Source organism: Nanorana parkeri, unplaced genomic scaffold (assembly GCF_000935625.1).
Source record: "Nanorana parkeri isolate BGI_ZX_2015 unplaced genomic scaffold, ASM93562v1 scaffold651, whole genome shotgun sequence".
NCBI classification, from domain to species: Eukaryota; Metazoa; Chordata; class Amphibia; order Anura; family Dicroglossidae; genus Nanorana; species Nanorana parkeri.
Genome location: NW_017306919.1, coordinates 696875 through 721655, shown reverse-complemented (window position 1 = coordinate 721655; position 24781 = coordinate 696875). Strand labels below are relative to the sequence as shown.

The window sequence follows — 24781 nt, the reverse complement described above, 5'->3', positions numbered from 1 at the left end:
TATAATTAACAATATATTTTAAAAAATTATATACAAATATATTTTTATACTATAATTGTTATGAAAATTAACCCCTTACAATAAAAGTCTGCAGCTGAGCTGAAGGATTTTTTTTTCACCTTAAGGGGTTAATGGGTTTTTTTAAAACCCCCTCATGATGGTGTTGTTCAAAGTATGTCGCTGTCCCTAAGTGTGACAGCTAGCGACACTTAATGACAATGACATTGTAGGTAAAAAAGAAAAAAAACACATTAACTTGTCAAACTGTTTCAGTGGGTTATTGCTCTGGCCTATAAAATGTTAAAGCAGACCAGCCTCTGATGCATTATACAACATCACTACCGTACTAAGATCATGTGAAGGGACTACTAAAGTCATGCTGATAAAAAAAAAAAAAACGCCAGCAGAAGCATTTGTTAATTTAGCTGAATAGTGGTGCATGGCATACAAGGGATATACAGCATAGCTGCTGCAGATCTGCAATGTACAAATTCTTTTAGTTAGTATTTGCACATAAAAGCGTGTTTAAGTTGCCCCAAGTAATGCCAATTTTCATGTCTGGAAGCCAAAGCTCAAACCAAATATATCCATTAAAAACAGCAAATGTATGAGCTGGAATCCAATCCCCAGGCAAATAATGATTAACTAGAGGAGTAGCTAAATATATAATGTAATATCAAATGTTTTATGCCATAAACAAAATGAGGAGTAGGTGGTAAAATGACTCAGCTTAACCAGCTCAATACAGCCAAATAAGAGACTGTAAATATTACAATTCCTTTTAAGAGATTAAGAGTTTTTTCAAACTAATTATTCATTTGAGCGGTTCTCCAACTAGGAGGCCTGACAGGTATTTTTTTATGCCTCAGCTTTTCTAGATTTCTTGTGAATATTATTTTACATATGTAAATGTGTACAGCATCTATAATTAACTACCTCCGGGCCGGCCGTAGTAAAAAAACGGCCGGCCAGAAGCTCTCTCGATCTGAGCGGGCGTCTCTAGACGTCCGCTCAGACACGCCCCCTTGCGCGGGAAATGGCCGGTATTTAAAAACGGGCAGCGATGCCCGTTAATATACATGCGATCCGCCGGCTGTAGAGCCGGCCGATCGCATGTATGGGGTGCCAATCGGGTGTCCCCCCCCCCTCCGCGGTCCCCCCCGCTGTTGTCCCGCTGATCCCGAGCTCCGCTGTGCCCGGTGCGAGCCCGGGATCAGCATGTCGGCTGTGTCACGGGGATCAGAGAGAGCTCGGTACACGAGCTCTCTCCGGTCCCCTCTCCTCTGAAAGAATGCGGAAGTGTTGTATAATACATCACTTCCGCATTCTTGTGTCACTCTCCAGCTTCAGAAGCTGCAAAGAAGCTGATGGAGCAGATCTCTGCTTCATCAGCTTCTTTTGGGGGGTCCTAGGTGACATTAGGGGTCTTGGAGACCCCTGATGTCTCCATAAAGAGGACCTGTCACATATTTTGCTATCACATAGGGGGGTTTTATTAGCCCCCGTATGTGATAGCGATAAAGTTTAGTGAAAAAGAAAAAAAAATTTAACCCCCCCCCCAAAAAAAATTTTAAGTTACACATAAAAAATAATTAAAGAAAAAAAAAATGTTTTAAAGTCCCCACCCATACATACACGCATGCAAACATGCGTCGGGGGCGCATACGTGCAAAAAAGACGATTGCGCCCATTACGCCGCACATGTTACATATCGCCGCGAACGTCGCAGTGAGAGCAATAAGTCTCGGGCCATCAATCACTGATAACACTAAACTGATGAGCGGTAAAAACGTTTAAAGTGTCGCCTATGGCCAATTTTGGTTGCCGTCGTTTTCTGCGATGTCGCGGGTGCGCGCAATTTTAAAGCTTGACATGTTTGGTGTCTATTTAACCGACGTGACCTGATCTTTTATATTTGACCAAAAAACTGGGTAATAATAAATGTTTCCTAACATAATGTTACAAAAAATTTTTTTTTTTTCAAAATTTTCAATAATTTTTCCTAATTATAATAAAAAATAAAACCCGTAGTGGTGATTAAATACCACCAAAAGAAAGCTCTATCTGTCCCCAAAAAATGGTATAAAATTCATTTCAGTACAGCGTTGCATGACGGAATAAACGTCAGTCAAAGTATCGCAGCGCTGAATACTGAAAAATGGCCTGGCCAGGAAGGGGGTCTAAACACCTGGTCTTGAAGTGGTTAAAGGGAACGGGTTTCTTTAACTACCTTCATTTAAACCTGTACCTGAGGGAAATATGAAGGCCGTCATTGCTGACGTATCCTCCTGATTATGACGATGTTGTCATTTCCATTAGCGACTCCCAAAAATTTTCTGGATGCATGGTTTCAGATCAGTGGCTGAAAGTACCAGAGTGCCAGAGAATCGGCCAACTAGAATTTTCAAAAGGAAAAGACCAATGGCAGACAACTCTCTCAGTAGATGTTTCCTTTCAGAGTCTGTGCATGAGCTAAACAAAATATATAAATAGTCTTTGAGACAAAAGGGCAACAAAATACTCACATAAATAGCCTGAAAACCAGGCATGCCTAGTATGCATTACGAAATTGGGACAGAAGAATCTTACATTTTTATGACCGCATAACTTCACAGAAAGTATGCTTGTTCTATATTGAAAAATCCAATACTAAAAAGGGAAGCAGTGTTAACATCTAAACTGTAGGAAAGGAAAAAAAAAAAAAAAACTTCCTCATTTAGTGTACACATGGTGACCAATCCTGGGATGTAGAAAAGTTCAAATAAATCATTAACCACCTGCGGCCATTGTAATATTAAGCAGAGTCACAGGAATGCAAAGTGAGGGGGCACAGAGGAACCAGCACAGGCATTAGAACCGGAAGGGGGAGCCTTGTTTTTGTGTCTGGAAAGTGCAGAGACAGTGAGATAAGAGCTGTCAATTAACAGTCCTACTCTGCACAGTGTTGTGGGCATGAGCTGTCAGAGAATGTCTCCTGTTTGTACTGTGCACAGAAGCATGGGATAAAAAGCAACATACTGCGGGAGGTAGGGGACTGAGCTGTGAAAAATAATACAAAGAGAGTTGTCTTCTTTAATTGCACATCATCCATGTGCTTACAAGGCTAGCACTTCCTCAGTCTTGCTCATTTGTTTTTGTGTGGTGGTGATATCAATGTAGCATACAGCAAATCCTCATCACAACCACAATGGAGAAATGCAATTTCTTTGGAGACAGCATATTGCAATGTATTATAGGTGCTAATAAACATTCCACTAGTTGCCAAAATCTTTTAATTTTGAAAATCTCCAGATACTTACATAGTTGTTAAGGTTGAATAAAGACACAGGTCCATCGAGTTCAACCTTTGGGTTTTGTGTGTGTTACTAAGATTACCTGTACCCCTGTATATCTTGTTCACTGAGAAAAGTTTTAAGACTGTTCTTGAATGATTCCATACTCTGAGCTTAACCCTTTCGCTGCCAAGGACGTATGGCATACGGACCTACAATTCTGTGGAAGGGAGTTCCACAAATTTACAGCTCTCACAGTAAAGAATCCCCTTCGCTGTTTAAGATTTAAAGTGGTATTAATGTCAAAAGGATTTTACGTCATTACAAATGCTGATGAAATCACTTACAATGAATACTGCTCTTTGATGTTTAAACATTTAGTTTCCTGCAGAATCAATTGGTCAATTAAGCACTGGTCCCGACTTCCTGTTTTAGAGTGACTCCTTTCTCAAGCAGAGTGCTATGCAATCACCCTGGTGTGTACTAGTAGGCTGTGTGCGTCTCCACAAACACAGTGAATCAAGCTACTCCCCTACCCCCTGGCCTCCCTTCCCCAAGCTAGTAGATGAACAGTTGCTGGAGTCTGCTCTGTCGCCTGTGATCTTGTACTGGACAGGAAGGTAAGGGAAGCTGAGCGGGAGTCAGCTGTTCATTAACATGATGACTAAGTGTTTGGGCAAAAATTTAAAGTAATGCTTTGCTGGGCAATGTATATTTGTTTGATCTGGAATCATTGGAAAACATTTTAGCGTTTAATACTGCTTCAACAGTAAACCGTTTATTACCGATTATCCCTTCCCCAGTAAACAATGTGTACATTAATATTATGTCCCCTCTCAGTCTCATCTTTTCAAGAGTGAACAAGTTTAATGCATGCAGTCTTTCCTCATAGTTTGGGTCCTCTAACCCCTTCATTAGCTTTGTTGTCGTTCTCTGGACTCTCTTCAGCTCAAGGACACTGTCCACCTGTTGCCACTGCTGTTAAATGATGGTACCAGTGATTGGTATAATACTTTACATCACATCCTAATGGGTAAACTGCATTCGTGAATATTAGTTGTACATCTTTTAACTGCTGCTGTAATAAAGATCTTTCCTGGATTGCTACTGATAGCAGATTAAAGGTCTTTCAAATACCAAGTTACAGGATACATACAGGTGAAACTCGAAAATTTAGAATATCGTGCAAAAGTTCATTTATTTCACTAATGCAACTTAAAAGGTGAAACTAATATATGAGATAGACTCATTACATGCAAAGCAAGATAATTCAAGCCGTGATTTGTCATAATTGTGATGATTATGGCTTACAGCTCATGAAAACCCAGATCCACAATCTCAGAAAATTTTTGGCAGTGTGGGCAGGTGCCAAGTCCTGCTGGAAAATGAAGTCAGCATCCCCATAGAGCTCGTCTGCGGAAGAAAGCATGAAGTGCTCCAAAATCTCCTGGTAGATGGCTAAGTTGCATTAGTGAAATAAAATTAGTTGCATTAGTGAAATTTTGCACGATATTCTAAATTTTTCGAGTTTCACCTGTATACAAATAAAAGACATACACCAATGCACTTCACCCATTAAGAAGTGCAGTATAGTATTACATCATCCACTGGTGCATAATATTTGATATTTGAGAGACAGTTGAGCTAGATGGATTGATACAATAAGCAGTATCTTATGAGAAATCCACAAGATGACTATATACTACAGTAATAGTTAAGAGTAATACACCTTTAACACCATAATAAACTTTTGTGGCATAATATTTTTCTATGTTTTTTGCTCTAATTTGGTATATGACAAACTTTTGACTTGGATGACTCGGCCCAATAAGTAGTGATTCATGAGAGAGCTTCATAATGATTCTGTATCACAGTTGCTGAGAGGAATGCAGTTTAAATGCCTTAACAGCAGTGGCAACAAGTATCTGGAGATTTTCAGAGTAAAACATTTAGGCAACAGTGTTTATTAGCAACCATAATACATTGTTATATATTAGCTCTAGGGAAACAGTGTATCTGCATTGTGATTCTGATAAGAATTTGCTATATTCTACATTGCTTTTACCACCACACAGAAAAAGATGACAGATTAAGGAATTGCTAGCCTTGTAAGAACATGCATGACAGTTGGATGGCAATTAACAAGTGGGGCTGTATACCTATACATTTGATTAACCACTTTCTGACCAATGTCGGAATTATCCAGTCACGATTGTTCAGTTCGTTAACGACTGGTGACGGGATAATTCCGTCAATCGGTACAATGAGCGCTGGTTCATGAAGGGACCAGCAGCTCATTTAGTTACTGCTGTTGATGGCTTTCTCTGGGTCAGACACTCAACAGCAGATTAAGGGGGTCACAGTTCTGTGATCATAGCCAGAGCTGGTCGCTGTGATCGCAGAGCTGTCACAGTTACACAGCTGGCAGCATATGACTGTTGTGTGCAGCTGGAGCCGGCTGTGTTTACAAACTTATACAAAGTAGAATTCATTAGAATACTGTATTCTACTTAGAGATACTATCAAAGCCCTTAGAAAAAAATAAAAAAACTAAAAAAAAAAACCTTAGTGCCCCCTAGTTTAAAAAAAAATGATGTTTTTAATTATTATACATTACTTTCTACATATAAATATATTAGCTACGCTAATTATGTACACATTACTATTGCCAAAGCTGTGAATTTTTTTGAATAAAAAATAAATAAAAATAAGAATTGATATATGCATATGTCACATCAAATTAAAGCTCATTTTGTCCTTTAAAAACGGTATACGATACACTATACTGCTAAAAGTATTTGGACGCCTGCTATTACACACACATGAACTTTAATGGCATTCCAGTCTTAGTCTGTAGGGTTCAATATTGAGTTGGCCCACCCTTTGCAGCTATAACAGCTTCAATTCTCCTGGGAAAGCGTCTACAAGGTTTAGGATTGTGTCTACGGGAATGTTTGACCATTCTTCCAGAAGCACATTTGTGAGGTCAGGTACTGATGTTGGACAAGAAGGCCTGGCTCGCAGTCTCCGCTCTAATTCATCCCAAAGCTGTTCTATCGGGTTGAGGTCAGGACTCTGTGCAGTCCAGTCAGGTTCCTCTACCCCAAACTCGCTCATCCATGTCTTTATGGACCTTGCTTTGTGCACTGGTGCGCAGTCATGTTGGAACAGGAACAGGAAGGGCCATCCCCAAACTGTTCCCACAAAGTTGGGAGCATTAGATTGTCCAAAATGTCTTGTTATGCTGATGTCTTAAGAGTTCCCTTCAATTGAAATAAGGGCCCAAGCCCAACCCCTGAAAAACAACCCCGCACCCTAATCCCCTCTCCACCAAACTTTAAGGGCACCCCGTATCTGGACCAGATCTGCAAAAAACACAGTGTAGTGCACTTTTGCCTAATTTTTACCGCTATTTTACAGTGATTTTAGCTTCAAATTGTCTTTTAGGTACGGTCCAGTGCGTTTGCATGCGTTTTTGATGGTTTTCATGCGCTCCAGTACATTCCAGACCAGAGAAAGTTAGACAAGAAGTATTTGTACCAGGAACAGAGCCCAGAAATACCATAGGGATACATTGGGATGCTTTTATGGTCTGGGACCAAACTGTTCTGGTCTGGACATGATCTGGGCATGATGTGAACAAGTCCTTAAGAGTCTCGTTCTAAACCTTGCTTTACAGTTTGGAGTGTTCCTGACAAGCAATCAGTTAATTGTTGAAACGATATGCACATTTTTGTTCCGACTCACTGACTCATCAACTAGTGAAAGAAGGATAAGGATGACAGCTCTGTGGTTGTCATCTTCAAAAACAAGCCAGCAATGGCAGCTCCAGTATTTCTATTCACACATATCCTGTGTGAACTGGTTGCTAGTAGAGGTGTAAGAAGCAGATGAAACATTAGACACTATTATCATGGAAGACATGATCAGCAAAATAATCTATATAACAGGTATTCATGGACTGGATAACCCCTGGTTGCCTACTGACAGAGACCTAGTTTCTTTTAATTCTTTGCATGTGGAAATACAACTCTTGTGGTAGCCCCCATATTTCTTGTCAATGCTAAAAGGTGAAAAACTTAGCATACACATAGATTGCTGAAACAGAAAATATTCAGAACATTTATTACCTTTACTCCTTGAATGAGACCATTCATTAGAAACGTATGCTGAGGAAATGTTTCATGCAGCACCTAAGGAAATGAAGATCAAACATAACTTCAGAAATCCCATCCTTTAAGAAAACATACCGTTGTGCACAAAAGTTTGCATACCCTGGCAGAAATCATGACATTTTGGCATTGATATTGTAAATATGACTGATCATGCCAAAAAACTGTCTTTTATTTAAGGATAGTGATCATATGTAGCCATGTATTATCACATTGTTGTTTGGCTTCTTTTGAAATCATAATTTTAACAGAAATCACCCAAATAGCTCTGATCAAAATGTTCCCTGGAATGTTTGGCCTTGTGACTGACACACAAGGTGACACACAGGTTAAAATGGTAATTAAAAGATTTCTCACATCTGTGGCTTTTGAAATTGCAATTAGTGTCTGTGTATAAATAGTCAATGAGTTTGTTAGCTCTCACGTGGATGCACTGAGCAGGCTAGATACTGAGCCATGGGAAGCAGAAAAGAAGTGTCAAAAGACCTGCGTAACAAGGTAATGGAACTATATAAAGATGGAAAAGGATATAAAAAGATATCCAAAGCCTTGAAAATGCCAGTCAGTTCTGTTCAATCACTTCAGGTAGACCAAGAAAGATTGCAGCCACAACAGCCATGAGAATTGTTCAGGATAAAAAGAAAAACCCCACAGGTAACCTCAGGAGAAACACAGGCTGCTCTGGAAAAAGACTGTGTGGTTGTTTCAAGGAGCACAATACGACGATACGAACAAAAATGAGCTGCATGGTCGAGTAGCCAGAAAGAAGCCTTTACTGTGCCAATGCCACAAAAAAGCCTGCTTACAATATAAGTGTTATGTTTGGAGAGAGGTCAACAAGGCCTAAAGCAGCAAGAATACCATCCCCACTTTGAAGCATGGTAGTGGCTCACTGATGTTTTTTTTTTGGGGGGGGGGGGAGCTCTAAAGCCATCAATTTGTGAAAATTGATGGCAAGATGAATGCAGCAAAATATCAGAAAATACTGGCAGATAATTTGTATTCTTCTGCAGGAAAGCTGCACATGGAGCTCTTGGACTTTCCAGCACGACAATGACCCTAAGCACAAGGCAACATTGACCCACCAGTGGTTACAGCAGAAAAAGGTGAAGGTTCAGGAGTAGCCATCACAGTCTCCTGACCTTAATATCATCGAGCCACTCTGGGGAGATCTCAAACGTGCGGTTCATGCAAGACGACCAAAGACTTTGCATGACCTAGAGGCATTTTGCCAAGACGAATGGGCAGCTACAACACCTGCAAGAATTCGGGGCCTCATAGAGAACTATTACAAAAAACTGCACGCTGTCATTGATGCTAAAGGGGGCAATACTCAGTATTAAGCAGTAACGCCTGGTCCACACCTGGGCGTTTTACAGCGCTGATCGAAGCGCTGTAAAACGCTCAAACAGTCAAATCCCATTATGTGCTATGGGTATGGATCCCACCTGAGCGTATGTCAGTGCGTTGTGATGCGCTGAAAAAAGCCCTAAGCACAAAGAAGTACAGGAGCTTGTTTGGGGCGTATTTCCGCGCGTATGCATTAGGATACAGCCGGATAGCTCCCGTAAACAGGCGTTTGACGCACGTTTCGTGGACCGCAAATCACAGTAAAAACGCTTTTAAGCAGGGGTAATTTCATTTTTATATTTGTTGCCATGTTTTGTTTTATGATTGCGCCATTCTGTTATGACCTACAGTTGAAAATGTAGAGAAATAAAAGAAATGTGTTTTGCCTGCTCACTCATGTTTTCCTTAAAAATTTTGCATGCATTACCAATTCTCCAAGGGTATGCAAATTTTTGAGCACAACTGTAACAGGATAACAAATAACAAGATAAATATATGCTGAAGGTTAAAAGTGAAAATGTATGGTTCTCTAAAATGTGACCTTTCCTCATGTTTTAAACCATGAAAAAAGGTGTCAAGTTTTCCACTAGAATAAGAATGTAGCAGTGCATTAAATTTAAGTTCAGTTTGAGTTGGGAGACAGTAAAAATGGCTGAAATTTATTATTGTGTTACCCGTCCAAACTACAAACCTGCTGCTGAAGCTTGAAAAGTTACATTCAAGTTTGTATTGCACTTACAGAAAACCTGTGCTGAAAGAAATAAGAGCTGTCATTGCCGATTTCACTAATAAAAGACACCTTAGACAGTAAAAGTTGCCTGCAGATAGGCTATTAGGGTTCAGTAATAGTATTTTTTTGTCCCTTTGCCTAATATACCTGTAACTGCTAATGCTTTTCAAGAAAAGTGTTTTCAGGGTTGTTTGCTTGGGAATGTTAAAATGTTTTGTAAAACGTACACTAGCAGAACATACCCTTTAGGCCTGGTTCACACCTAAGCGTTTTTCTGCGTGGATCTAGTCACACGAAAAACACACATTTTCATGCAAGTCAATGGTCACACCTTAGTGTTGCGTCTCGCGTAGGAAACTGCCTGTCGTGCGAAAAGATGCAGGAGCTATTTTCAGGCAGATATCGTGCGGTTTTGGTCCCATGAACAGCTCTATACAGGGAGAAATGCGTGTTTTTAAAAGCAAAGACAGGTAGAGAACAACTGCACGATAAACACGCAAAAACGCTTGAAAGTGGAAACGCCTAGGTGTGAACAAGGCCTTAAAGAGACTCTGTAGTGATGGGAGAAGGGGGGGCTGCTAGAAGTATAAAGTGCAAGTACCTAGAGCTGTCTACAACAGCCTCCAAAACTTTCCATCATAGTCAAATATCAGGCTGTTCTGACAGGCAAAGCCCCCACGCATTTCTATTGGACCATCAAAATATTGGGTAGCCTCGAAGTCTGACAAAATGAGCAGAAGGAAGGAAGGGTTGGGCAAGCTCCAGAATTCAGAAAGTGCTGAAGATTTGTCTGTCCTAAAAGTTGGCAGTGATAGGAAGATTTTTGAGGCTGAATATTATGCTTGCAACAATTGCCCCCCCTTTCTCCAGTATCAGAGTGCCAACATGAGAAAAAAAAAAAAAAACGTGTTAACCGTTATACTCACTACTAGCATTGGTGTCGTCAAGAGACCCCAGGCAAAAAATTCAAGGAAGATGACCACCACAGCATGATACACACTTGGTCTTCCGAAACCTTGCTGCTGTTGAGAAAAACAAAAAGAAAAACACTTTGAAACATTTTATATGTATAATATGTAGTACCTCCCCCAATAATGCTAGAGAGGTGAAAAATACATCTCAACTTAAAGTGCACGTGCCCAGACTACGGACGTTAAACTATTTATATGTGAAGTCATTTATTCCAAGATCCACAAAGACTCTGAAATGGGTTTTAGACAGCGTCTAATATCTTACAAACACCTGCTGTATGTTTACATGATAACGCCAGCAGGCTGCCAAGATCTGCTTTAGTCTGGGTACAGATTGACTTTCATCAAATATTGTGTCCATTTTGTTTCCAATTTATTTAGCTTAACATGCACTGTCTGAAGATGACTCCAGGCCCTGGGATGTGGAGATAAGAAGTCATCTGAACCCTGCTGCTCTTTCAACTGCCTTCCCTGATGTTGATAACACACACATTCTTCTGGGAATGTGTAGGCGTATTACATAACTATGTTCTTTGGCAAGAGGGTGGCAAACTACTCGACATACCTGCGTGTCACATGGTTATACTGTAGACAGTGTGTCTTCTCAGCTTTAGTTCAGACAAATGGCAGGGAAACAACCGTCAGACTTAAGGGGGCATCTCCCCTTTTGACTTCGTGCTCCAAGACATTTTCATGCAAAATTATTAACGATGGGTAGATATAAATCTCTCACATTCAAGTTTGCAGAATAATAAAACCGTAAGACTAAATGCTCAGATGCTTACATAAGTCAAACGTCTTTTTAAACTTGCTTCTGGGTTGTTGTTGGTTTTTTTTTACACTATCCTACTGAAAGGCCATCCACATGCTACTTTTTTCCATAAGTACTATTCAGAAAGACACCACAACAAAGCTAAATAAATAGCAAAATAAAATATCAAACTCGGACACAAGAGTTCCACACTTAATATAAAGTATAAAGGATCACTATTCAACCAAGTAGTCACTGCACATGCTCTTGACACACAAGACACTTAGTTCCCATTCAGACGGGCAGCTCAAGGCAGCCACTGGTGAGAATCTAGTGGTTCTTTCCAGAACAGCTAAACACTACATACAGTGTGTGTGTGTGCAAACAACTGTGACCGGAGGCGACAGCTGTCAGATTTCTACTCTGTACAAATCAATGGCCGGTGCTGCTGTTTACATGTAACCACTAAACTGAGTTTAAAGTGACACTAAACACAGGAGATAAATATTAAAAATGCGTTCAAGTACCTTAACTATCAACAATACTGTACCTTATTCGTGTATCACTGTGTGTTGTAAAGTACCTTAACAGACTACAATCTAAGTACAAATTAGTAAAATAAACATAAGATTGTAGTCCATCACAGGAGCGAGCTTGGAGCGGTGACTACTTTACAACACACACAGGGACTATAGGGAACAAAAGTAGCCCCCCTCCAGAAGGAAGGACAGTGCCAGCACCAATTCAGAGATGATTTGAGGATCTACAGCTGAGTGATACACAAATAAGATACATTTTTGTTAATAGTTCAGGTACTTTTTAAGATTTAACTCCCCGAGTATTTTGTCACTTTAAGGCAGCACACAAACTGGATTTCCTATGGCTGGATGGAGCCATAGGAAAGATTGCAGCTGCATCCAGAGAAGGAATTTAGCCACCTCTGAATGCAGGAAATTATCTGCCCCCGATCGCCCAAGTAAAGCTTTTCTAAAAGAAATATGGGGGCTACCACTGCTGACCTTCTTAAAATGCTAGTTGCCTGGCTGTTATGTTGACCATCTGCAAAACATTAGGCGTCACTGACTTAGAACAAGAATGTAGATCAGGAAAGGCAGAGTAAAGTCAAAAACTCCTAAAAAGTGAACTATGTGTGTCCTGGCTGCATGAGTGACAGCTGGCTCTCTGCAGGGAGATGATCGAGAAGTGAGCGAGTAACGGTGTGTGTTCGCTCACTTCCCGATCTATTGAGCCGACGTGTGACAGTTTCATTGTCACACATCGGCTCAAACTATGAGTATGAGTAATTTTCACTCACCTCATAGTTCTCCTTTAACTGGATATATATATCTGGTGGTTAGTAACTGAAAGTTTCAAAACAAGATGGTTAGTACAGCAGATAGGCAATTGCATTTGCAGAAAGTCAGCAATATCTATACTAGTATCTGGATATGTCTCCTTCAATACAAGAGGCCTCATGTTACATAACTGGCCTGTCACACGGTAAAATTACAGTATGCATTAAAAACTTTATGCACAAATGACAGAAAAAAACCCCGAAAGGTTCTCATACCAACTACGAAGGAATCTAGACTTGTTTTTCTCTGATTATTAAGGGATAGCAGCTACTTGGTGACGTGATTTGTTGCTAAGCAGCAACTGTGACCTACAAGACTGTCAGACTGTATTAGCTCTGCAGAGCTCTGTCAACACATTTGATATGGGAAGATATATGCAAGTCACTCCAGGTTCTCTTTTACAATTAAAACTGTATTATAAAAAGGTGGATGGCTGCTAAATGCCGTTGTGCAGTTTTATTTTCATCACTTTCAGTCTGTATATTATTCAGAAAGCGCTTGCTTGCCAAATCTGTAACACACAATTAAAACAAATTCCCTGCTGCATTGCACTGCAAGTACACAGGGTAATGGGAATGAAAGGTACGAGCGCAGAAACCCTTTCCATTTCATTTTTTTTTTTTAAATAGGCGGCTGTTAATTTTAGCATCATCACAGCTCCCACAAAGAACACCTACCACCAGCCAAATAGACAGGGTTTTAAGGTTTTGTTTGTTGGGGGTTTTTTTCATATCTATATCAAACGGGTATAAGGCAGGACTGCTAAAAAATAAAGCATAAAACCAATATATTTGCTCAATGACGTGCCTCGCCCCTCCTGAAACACAAGTATGAAAGGTTCTAACATATCAAACCAGGTGCCCTTTGCAGGAGATACTTCACATCACATCATAAAAACACTACTACCCTTCCTAGGATTCCAGGGAATAAATAAACTACACGAAGGGGACAATTTAAAAAATATTCCACACAGCCATACGCTGGCCCGATGCCCTTCACATGGTATTCCCACCACTAAATGGAGTCGAGGAGCGCAGAAATTTCCTATGTTCCTCAGCTTCATCTAGTAGCGTCAATGCCGTCTGAACAGCATTCGGAACACTTATGGCTGGGCGGGTGACAAATAAATAGGGATGTTCGGTACAAGTACCGATACTTTTTGAGCTCCAAGACTACACTAGAGAAAAATTCAAAAATTAGGAGGCAGTTCTCATTTGTAAGGAGCACACGGAGCTCCTGGGATTTGTGCATCCCTGTTTTAATGTACGAATTTGTTTTTAACCACCTTCCGTCCATGGTAGACGGGAGTCTGCTAGGAGCGGGAGGGCGTCTAAGACGTCCTGCCCCTCCCCCCTCTCGTGTGCCGCAGATCAAAGGGAGATCATTGCATTCAGTGTCTCACTCCGGTGCACCGGAGAGAAGCTGACGAAGCAGATCTCTGCTTCATCAGCTTCTCTGGGGGTCCCTAGGTGACATCAGAGGTCTTGGAGACCCCTGATGTCTCCATAAAGAGGACCTGTTTGGTGAACTGGCTATTACATAGGGGATTTCTTAGTCCCCTATGTTATATCAATAAAGTTAAGTCTAAAAAAAAAAACATTACGGCATTAAAAAAAATAAAGAAGCTAAAAAAATATTCACAAATAAAATTTTTAAAAAAACAAACATTTTTTAAAAGTCCCCCGCCCCCCCACATACACACGCAAACATGCGTCGGGTGTGCCTATGTACGAAAACGACGATTGCGCCCATTATGCAGCACATGTTACATATCGCCACGAACGTCGGAGTGAGAGCAATAATTCTAGGGCCATCAATCACTGATAACACTAAACTGATGAGCGATATAAACGTTTAAAGCGTCGCCTATGGCCAATTTTGGCTGCGGTCATTTTCTGCGATTTCGCGGGCGCGCGCAATTTTAAAGGTTGACATGTTTAGTGTCTATTTACCCGACGTGACCCGATCTTTTATATTATACCAAAAAATTGGGGTGAGAATAAATGTTTCATAACATTTTATAGTAAAAAATAAATAACCGAGTGGTAATTAAATACCACCAAAAGAAAGCTCTATCATTCCCCAAAAAATGGTATGAAATTCGTATCAGTACAGCGTTGCATGACAGAATAAACGTCAGTCAAAGTACCGCAGCGCTGAATAGCGGAAAAATGGCCTGGCCAGGAAGGGGGTGAAACACCATGGTCTTCAAGTGGTTATTAAGTAATGCACCGATACCATTTCTTCAAGTACTGGTACTTGTCCAAGTACTTACAGATACAAGTACTGATACTTTTTTGTTTATTGTCATGTGACAGTTTTTCTAAAACAATACAGACTAATGATTTCAGGACAGTGCTGGAGCGCCAGAGCCAGGTCCCAGCTGCAACCGCTACAACCCTGGTAGTTCTCATGAAAATGCCAAGTATCGGCGCGGGTATCTGAACTGGTATATGGACATCCCTACTTATAAATCAGCCTCTAAAGTTAGGTCTTATATCAGTGGTGGTACATAACATTCCGTGAATATTTAGTGTCAGAGACAGCAAACACGCAACACAATATGGAGATGAGTGCAGGAGATGGTAAGAGACTGTTGTTGGAGACAGGGGACATGGTTTCAAAGAACACAGACTGGAGACATATTATGTGAACCTGCTAGAGATCACTGCTGTAACAGGGCAATCGGGAAACACAGGATTAGTGTCTGCAAGGGCAACACAAGAAGAGCCGAATGGCTACATACAGCCTCTAGGCTGCAGGTTGAGCACCAGGGTCCTCGACAAACAGACATTAACAAAGAATTATAGTTAAACCTTTTTGGGCTAAGGTTCTCTTTTGGGTCACAGGAGGACATTTACCAATTTTGATCCTGTGACCCAAAGTCAGCATATAGCGGGCTACTGCCCACTACATGCTGAATATGCGGAGCCGCGCCACAGCCAGGAAGGATCGTGACAATATTGTCGGTATACTCCCCGCTGCCTGATTGGCAGCTGGCTCTGCCTGTCTAGGGTCAAAGCAAGCTGTGTCCCTCCAATTAGCACTGTAGGATCGAAAGGGGGAGGAGGGGGGATCTTTGCAGGGAGTGGATATTGACAGTCACTACTCTCTGTAGGGAGATCATTCAATTCTCAAGCTATAGACCAGGCGTGTGATAGTTGGTGTCATAGGCCCGCTCAAACTATTGGGAAGAGTACACGTTACTCTCCCAATAGTTCTCCTTTAACACCTCACCGGCTGTGATAAATGTGAATTAATATGGCTGCTAAATGATGCCCAGAATGTAAAATGAAAAAACAAGGGTCCATTGTTGTTTAAACTTTGGTTTTTCTGCCCTTCAGAAGCATCCCCGGCATCTTGTTATACGGTCACAATACTATGGAACCACACAAAACTCTAGTTCTTCCTGAATAAAACAAATGATTAAAAGTTTAAAATGGAAAAATAAAAATCTTATTTTTGTCACTGGCCGGAGAATTCAACTCATTTTCTTGCATCTATGTACAGATAGAAAGAATGGCAAAAGCAATCATTTCAATTTGGCTTGAAGAAGAGACCTTCTGGTGTGGTGTGTGTGAATCATGTGATTTGAAGCTAGTCAGTGTGGCCGGCTACAGAAGCCCATGGTACCATTACAGAAGCAATGCTAAGCAGATTACAGCAGTAAATCAGGTCTTGAAGCACAGCAGGCTCCCTCTCTGCAGCGCACACACACTTCAAAATTATTTACTTGCCATTTTTTATGTGAAATTATACAAACATGCCAAACTGGCCATCTGTATGAAAAATGAAATGAAAGCAGGCCAAATTAAATAGATGTACGATTAGATGTAGTATTGTAGAAGACACACAACTATACAAAGGAAAGAAAAACTAATAGGCAAAATATGACTTAGACTACACATATTTATAGCAAGCAGGAGTATAAAGAATGACTTCCTCCCACACAACTATTCTGCTACACCCTTCCTCCAGTCTGGCTGCTTGGTAGAATAAAAATCCCCGAACATGAATGATAGCTTAGTGACAGGAAAGCTAGACCTACGCAACTTCACCAAGAGTGGGGAGACACTGACCGGAAATAGTGTGCAGCTGACAATTCACTGCATGTCAGCTTCTATCTGTTACCTTTCACCCGGAGATTTTGCTGTGTGACCATCTGTGGCTACCTGAGCCATTTACTAAAAGCAGAACTCCAGGTAGAAATGTTAACCCTTGCAGTGGGGCTAACCCTGCACTAAGGGTTAAGTCCTCCTTTTTGTCTTGGTTCAAAAATTAAAAAGTTATACTCGCCCGATCCTCCAAGCCAGTTTGCTCTTAGACTGGTCCTTCTACTCCAGCAGTCTAAGGTCCCGAGTCATCATGTTCTATTCTATACACTGTGTATAGGATGTGAGGACGCCGAGTGACATACCATCGCTGCAGCAGAGGAGAGAGGATGAGGGAAGTTGCTGTCGCAACTGACTGAAGATCGAGTGAGTACGACTATTATTTTTTAACCTAGACACAAATGAGCAGTAGCCCCACTGCAAGGGTTAAGAATGTTTCCCCTACACAAGGTGTAGTTTAAATAATGGTGATATTTTCTTTGAAATGTACGCTGTAATAAGAAAGCGGCTTTATGTTAAAGACCTGAGCTTATCTCCCATCTTTCAGACAGGAAGGGTGGTATACTCTGTACCGTCCTTACAGCATGAAACGAATGTAATAAAATTGGACCAATACACAAGAATAATGAGGATTATCACTTTATAATTAACTCCTTCATTTACCACTGCAAGTATACCTTGATGGGCATGTTATAATAAGCTGCTGGAGGTATTGGTTACAGCATCATGGCCACAAAACTGCCAGTCTTTGAACTTAAAAAAAATAAAAAGCAAAATGTTACAAATACAATCCAAGCTCACCCACAGCAAAACAGACATTATAGTAACACACTACAAAAAGAAGGTTGTTCTCAGTTATAGATCTGAAAAGCTTAGTATGATTTTAGGGGTTTTCTACAAATGTTCATGGCAGCAAACAGTGCAAGGTTAGTAGTCTTATTAAAGGATTTTTTTTGTAATGAGGTATGTCACCTCCTGGACTGCTCCCCTTTCTGGACTATATACAATTTCATTGATGTCGGATAGTATAAATAGAGAAAGTGGGAGATCACCAGCACTCAAACGATATTGTTTTAAATCGTTGTGTACATTTGATATATAGTGTCCCATAGTATAGATATACTTCCAGCGCTGTCAGGAGAGCTGCGACACTCCTATACAGGAGCCCATACCATCTGTCCCTCTCTCCCCTTGTCAATTCATAGAAAGCTTTGTAATCTGTGAACCATTCAGTAAATACAAAGCATTCTGTGAATGGACAAGAGGAGAGGAGGGGCATATAAATGACAGGATCGCTTCTGTGTAGGAGAGCCGCAGCGCTAGAAGTATAGGGATGGCTATACAATCCGAAATCAATGCAATTGTAAATAGTCAAGCACGGGCAGCAATTCAGCAGGTGGCATACACCTCATAAAGGTGCCCATACACCTTACAATTATCTGTAGATTTTCTGTGGTCAGATGGAAAAAGTAAAACAGATTGGCCCAGGTGGAGATTACTCCATCCACACAGTTAAGCGTAAATGGAGGAATCTGTTGCACCTTTTCCATCTGACCATAGAAAATCTGCAGATAATCTATAGGTGTATGGCCAGCTTTACAGTTATTTGTTACCCAGCAGATATTTAAAAACAAAACTTTTCTGCATGAAGTTTCTTTTTTTCAGCAAATGTTTAGCTTAAGTAACTAACATTTTCAATACAGCGATGAGGTGTCAGAACCCCTGTCAAGTTTTTATAGCTGTCTCCCCCTTCTGGGAACATTCACTATTTGTCCTGAAGACCATTGTTGGTGAAGTTAAAAGACAGGAAATTTCCCAAATGTTATCAGGACAGGAATAAAGGGGAAATGTTCCACCGGGGACACCAGTTTCAATGCCAACTGTAAGATACATTTCTCTGCTTTGGAGCAATTTCCTCTCACTTTCTGTTTGTACAGGATAGAAAGCGAAGGCAAATCTCACCAATGGGGTACAAATGGGGGGGGGAAACGGATGGATTTTAACCCTTCCCTTCTCTATCCAAAAAGGTACAAAAAGTTTTATCTTTAGATATGCTTTAACACTTTTCCTATCACAGATGAAATCCAAAAACGTCACGCACTTCAACAGCTTCTAGTGATTAATGATTCTGTCTCAAAGTAATTAAAAAGTAGAAGAAAGTCGTTTTGGAGTGATGAAATCAAATCTTAATGGATAGCAGGTTTATCATACACTCGTGAAGCTGCTTTGTGTAGAACACTAGGTCAGAACAGCTGCTGGTTTATACAGCAATTACAGGAAACAAAGTTATTTCTGGACAAAGAACCGGAAATATTAATTTCTTAGAATCCGATGAGTTACTGCATGTTAAAGAACAACTCTGGGAAGAATAACGCAAAGCCCAAATGCAATTCCTTTCCTAAAGTCAGGAGTGGCGTGCACCAGTGTTCTGTACTGGGCCCCATGCTTTTTAACATGTTTATTAATGATATTGGGGAGGGAGTAGCCATGCCTCAGCGTTTGCTGATATGAAAATTGGGAGGGTAATGGACACGGATTTAGACAATGTAACATTACAAGAGGACCTGGATAAAATAGGGGAGTGGGCAACTGTATGGCAGATGAAGTTCAATGTCGATAAATGTAAAGTAATGCACTTTGGAGTTAAAAATAGGCAAATGGACTATACACTTATGGGTGTGCCACTAGGGAAGTCGGAAATGGAGAAGGATTTGGGGGTCATTATAGATCGCAGATTGAAGAACAGCTCGCAGTGCCAGACTGCTGTAAACAAAGCAAGTAGAGTCCTGTCTTGCATTAAGAAGGGAATGTATTGCAGGGACAAGTCTATAATTTTGCCACTTTACAGATCGCTGGTTCGGCCACATGTGGAGTATGCGGTCCAGTTTTGCTCGATACTCAGAAAAGATGTCCTTGAGCTGGAAAAAGTCCAGCGGAGGGCAACCAAACTCATTAAGGGGTTCAAGGACTATGAAGCAAGGTTGTTAACAATTAAATATGTTCTCTTTGGAGGTTAGGAGATTAAGGGGGGACATGATCTTCTTGTATAAACTGTTCAATGGTGACAGCAACATTATTAACAAACTCTTTACGGTTAGCTCCGTAACAAAGACCAGAGGGCACCAACACAAATTGGTAGAAAAAAAATGTTTACACACGGGGCGCAAGGGGTTCTTCTCAGTTAGAGCGGTTAGGGTCTGGAACTCGCTGCCGCAGGAAGTGATTTGAGCGAAGAGTGTGGAATCATTCAAGAAACTCCTGGACAAGTTCCTTAGAGACCGTAACATAAAGGGGTACCAGTACTCTTCAGAGCAAAATCACACATGGACTCATATACATGCACACACCTGCTCAAACAAATGCATACACCCAATAGGTTGGACTTGATGGACTTATGTCTGTATTCAACCTCAAATACTATGTAACTACAGGTATTCCTCACTTAACGACCGAGTTCCGTTCCTACGACCAGGTCGTTAAACAAATTGGTTGTTAAGTGAGGAACTCTATACAGTACTGTACTGCATTAGTACAGTACTGTATAGCGTTGCCGATGTACAGTACTGAACAGTGTACTGTACATCAGGCAATGAAAATACTCACGGGGACGCGCTGTGAAGAACGGAGGACGTCACTTCCCCCTGGCGCTGACGCGCGAGGTCGGAGGTCGCTCGGAGGACGGTCGTAAGTGCGAGTGGTCGCAAAACAGGTAAGTCGTTAAGCGAGGAGTATCTGTATTACTAAAACAACAGTATCAAACAATAACCATAAGTGAAGTACAATCTCTTTTCTAAAAGTCACAGCAAACACAACAGATCAATGCTCTACTCCTACTTTATTCCTTCTCGATAGAATCTTGCCAGATAAATGGACCTCCAAGCTATAGAAATTCTCCATGTCTATCAAATGCCACAGTATACTGCCAATTCCATATACGTGTCAACTTAAATAAGACTAAAAACAAACTTCATAGTGCAAACCCATTTTCTTTAACGTCCTTAAAAAAGTTTGGATCAAACTCGTGTTTTTGGGTGCCTACAAAGCACTAGCAAATGAAGCATGATGGATCAGTAATTTCAGGCACCATTCACCTCTCCAACTTGGTCACATACAGAACATCTGGGCATCGTGATGATGTCACCAAGTCTAGCCCTTAGCAATGAAAGTATTGAAGAAGTGTCAGCCTAATAGCCAGACAACTAGAATTGTCAAAATTCAGCAATGGCAGCTTCCATATGACTCTCCTGACAGATTTAAATAGCTATGTATGCGTGTCGTAAAACGCATACATATATATGAGGGGGAAAAACAAGAACTGCATCTAGCACATGCAAGCACCGAGATAGGAGGGTTATGTGTACAAATCTTTTTAAACATTCTTTTAGGATTAATACTTGCTTTCTTACAGCCCTCCATCTGACATTTGAAGCCAACAAAACACATACACGTGAAAATTAGAATGCCATTTTTCCTATTATGTCCAAACCAATACCGCTCAGAGTCTTTCAACAGCTCAATATGTTGCAATAAATGGCCCGGTTTTTAGCACAAAGAGCAGTTTGCAGTCAGTCAGTCTATGAGCACTAAGAAAAAAAATACACCTTTCTGAATTGAGTGTTGAAAGACTGTGAAAACAACTAACACCTAAACCAGAAAAAAAAAAGAATGTGAATCATGACTGACCCAAATAATGTGCCCGAGGGCAAGTCAAAGGACAAAGCCTCAAGCGAGTCATGTGCCTGGCCGTTGGAGGGAAGAATTTGCGGCATGTCAGATGATCAGGAAATCTCCTTGAAGAATGTAAGGATTTAAGACAACAGCATCCATCAAATGAACACTACTGTTCAACAGTGTCCATGAAATATACAGGATCAGCTATTAAAAATATGCCGGTAATTTGTATATTTCTGAATAAGGGATGTGTGTAGAACTAGGCTTCAAACATTCTAAATTTGAGTAAAAAATAGTCTGCAAAAAAAATCAAATGCATTTTCACATTCCTTTCTGTGAAAAGTAGTGGTTTATAGGGTCCTCGTTCCTCAGACAGAATTCAAAAATACATGTTCCACCATCCTATTCATTTCCCCTCCCCAACAGAAAATAGCAAACGGTTTGGGTTTTTTTAAACAACTATTTGTAATCACTTTTTTTTTTGTTTTATACTCATGGCTGACCCGCTCTCTGCCCTCATTCTCGAGGCGAGAATGACGTGTCAACCTCCCTCTGCAGCCACATGGGATATTGACATCACATATCCTAGGAAGCACTGGCTTCCCAGCAGTGCAGGAAGATGCATTGGTTGCTCCATCATCAGGAGCCCAGCTGCAAGAGCCAAGAAGAGACTGCCAAGAGCCCAAAATGAACCCCAAGAGCACTACTCCTACTACTTCTCCGGAGCATGCAATAGTTGTCAGTGATGAGGGGACAAGCATGACAATTAGGGCTAGTTCACACCAGGAGCAGAGAAGAGCAGTTACAGACCGGATCAAAACTGCATCCAATGTATTCCAATGGTATTTTGGGCTCTAGTTCACATCGCAGCGTTCAGATCCAGAGCATGTAAAAAAACTGCAGCAAGCCCCATTTTACCTGCTTCGGAACGCATGCAAACACATCAAAAATGCATGCAAATGCACTGGAGCGCACTGAAAGCCCATTTGAAAATTTAAAAAGAAAAAAAACGTTTTTTTGGCAAAAACGTCAAAAACCCGGCAAAAAACGCTGCAAAACACACTGTGCTGTGTGTGCAGAAACTCATGCAGATCTGGTCTGCATTTGGTGTGAACAAGCCCTCAAGCAGGCTGTTGCAATTAGGCAATTAACCTGCAGTCTGAACAAAACAAAAATAGAACAAATTCCTCCATTAACACTTATGAGCATTAATCGCGGAATCCTCTGCTGTTTGCATTGAATTTTGACCCATCAGCCGCTGTCAGAATACTCAAACGGAGCTAGCAGTTAAAATGGCTGCTAACTCCGTTTGACTGATCATTTTTCAACTGGCTCCTTTGAACAGCTGGGTCGAGGGATGGCGGGCAGAAGGGTGCCGACAGCGGCACCCACTGTGCGAATTTCAGCCGGTTCATCGGGATCCAGCCGAAATTTGACAAGTTTCTACCCGGCTTTAGTTATAAGAAACTTTAGAAAAACCTTTAGACTAAGGGCTTATTATATAACACAATGTCTCATGGTTGTGAGGGTCTAGTGAGCCGATGCTATCTTGAGCAAACTGCTGAATCATCAGTTTCAATAGGGTGCACCAAAGTGTATAGTGAGCGAAGTGAAGAAAAAGGACTAAAGCGAACATGAAGCTTAGTAAACATATGTAGTTATACTAACTGTAAAGAATAAGCCTATCTAAATGTATAACACGTTACTAACTGAAAGATGTATACAAGCTTTTCTCTACTACAAGATGTAGGTCTGTAATTCTAGATTTAGGCAAAGTGCAGGCTTCCCCAAAACAAAAAAAATTATTTAAAAGAATATAAAAACAATAGGTGATCAGCGCCAGTAAATAAATGCAAATAAGAGCTACTAGGCACAAAAGATAAATAAAAAATATAAAAGTCACGCATAGACGTGACATACGTAGGGCTGAGCATTCAAAGTCACTCTTCTCAGCTGAGCCGGACGGACGGGAGTCCCATTGCAGCCATAGATTTGTACAGTGGTGTCCATTGTATATTTGTTTTATGCCTTTTGTCACCTGTGACATTGTGAGTACCTGTTTTTATTCAATAAATTTTATTTTTTGGACAATATTTTTTTTTTCTCCCTGTTAATGTTATTTGCAAGCTGAGGAGGTTATCTGGTCTTAATTCATACAGGCTTCCCTCCCCTATTAAGAAGGGAAACACGCTTTGAGACTAGTTCTGTGGGTCTATCTCCCCAGGTGAGCACTGTTCCAATTTTTGCATTCACTGAGTGGACGTGAAGGTCTGTCAGGATTCTGTGGCAACTGCTTACTTGGAAGTTTGGATCTATCCAGTGGTGGATTATCCTCTGCATTTGTTTGCATGATTATAATTGTTGCACATTGGACTTTGTTTTTATCACTTTGTCCTCATCTTTTCATATTTCCATATTTCCATGTGTTCTTTTGAATATATTTGTTAACGCATACACTTATATATCTTATTGTTGTATCACATATTTCACTGAATTGTATATATTTATTCAGCTCGGCACATGTTTAATATAATATGGAGCTAGTCATATTTAGAAATGTAATCTTTTTACCTCTCTGAAAAGATGCATTAGCTGGGATTAAATCAGATTAACCTGCGATTATAAAATGACTTCCAGTTCTATTTTTATTTCAGGATTAGATAACAATTCATACACTCTCTGGTGTCCATAATCAACTGAGTATAATTTGGAAAAATGATTTTACAAAACAATAAAATAAATGTACAAGTTTCAAATGAATATGTTCCGTTATACTAACAGAACTGCCAAATGTAACCCACATAAGACTGTGAACAGAGAGCTTACTAGTAAATATAAGTCAAAAATGTGTCACCTCAATGAGAATGTCACCGCACCACTAATAGGCAAACGTTTGCCATATTTCCTCTAAGGAACACACGTGCGGGATGAAAAAGGAGAGTGAAATAATGCATTCATTTCTCTATTTTACACCAAGAGCAGAAGGCAACCTACATTTTTAAATAGCACAAGTGGTTAAATCATTTGTGTACAGGATAAGCTTATACGACAACCATCTTCTTTAACCCCTTTGTGACTGACGACGTACAGTGTACGTCGCCAGCATCGGGGCTGTTTAAACAGACTCCCGGCGACTTTTGCTCAACTGAATATTTATATCCAGGATCATCAGTAGAAAAAAAAAAAAGGTGCAACTCACAGCTCATGGCAACAATCACGGCTCATGTGAATACTTGCATCAATGTGTAACAAAAGGATGCCAAGTATAAACTGCCAATGCCTTTTAAAGGACAACTTTTGCAAAAATGTTGTACTCTGATAACGGTACGAGATGAATATATTCAGTGATAGTATTCAGTATATTAATTATTCTCCCAAGTCTTTCTTTTCTAACCCG

General features: G+C 40.5%; 1 protein-coding gene across 1 annotated transcript in view; it reads right to left on the bottom strand.

Moving 5' to 3' along the window:
* Nucleotides 1-24781, bottom strand: part of LOC108792507 (hippocampus abundant transcript 1 protein-like) — a 56584-nt gene that overhangs the window by 23019 nt on the left and 8784 nt on the right. Inside the window, exons 2-3 of the mRNA XM_018563299.1 lie at nt 10451-10546; nt 7403-7465 (exon numbers count right to left, since the gene is read on the bottom strand). Coding sequence (XP_018418801.1) covers nt 7403-7465; nt 10451-10546 — 159 coding nt within the window. The remainder of the gene's footprint in view (nt 1-7402; nt 7466-10450; nt 10547-24781) is intronic.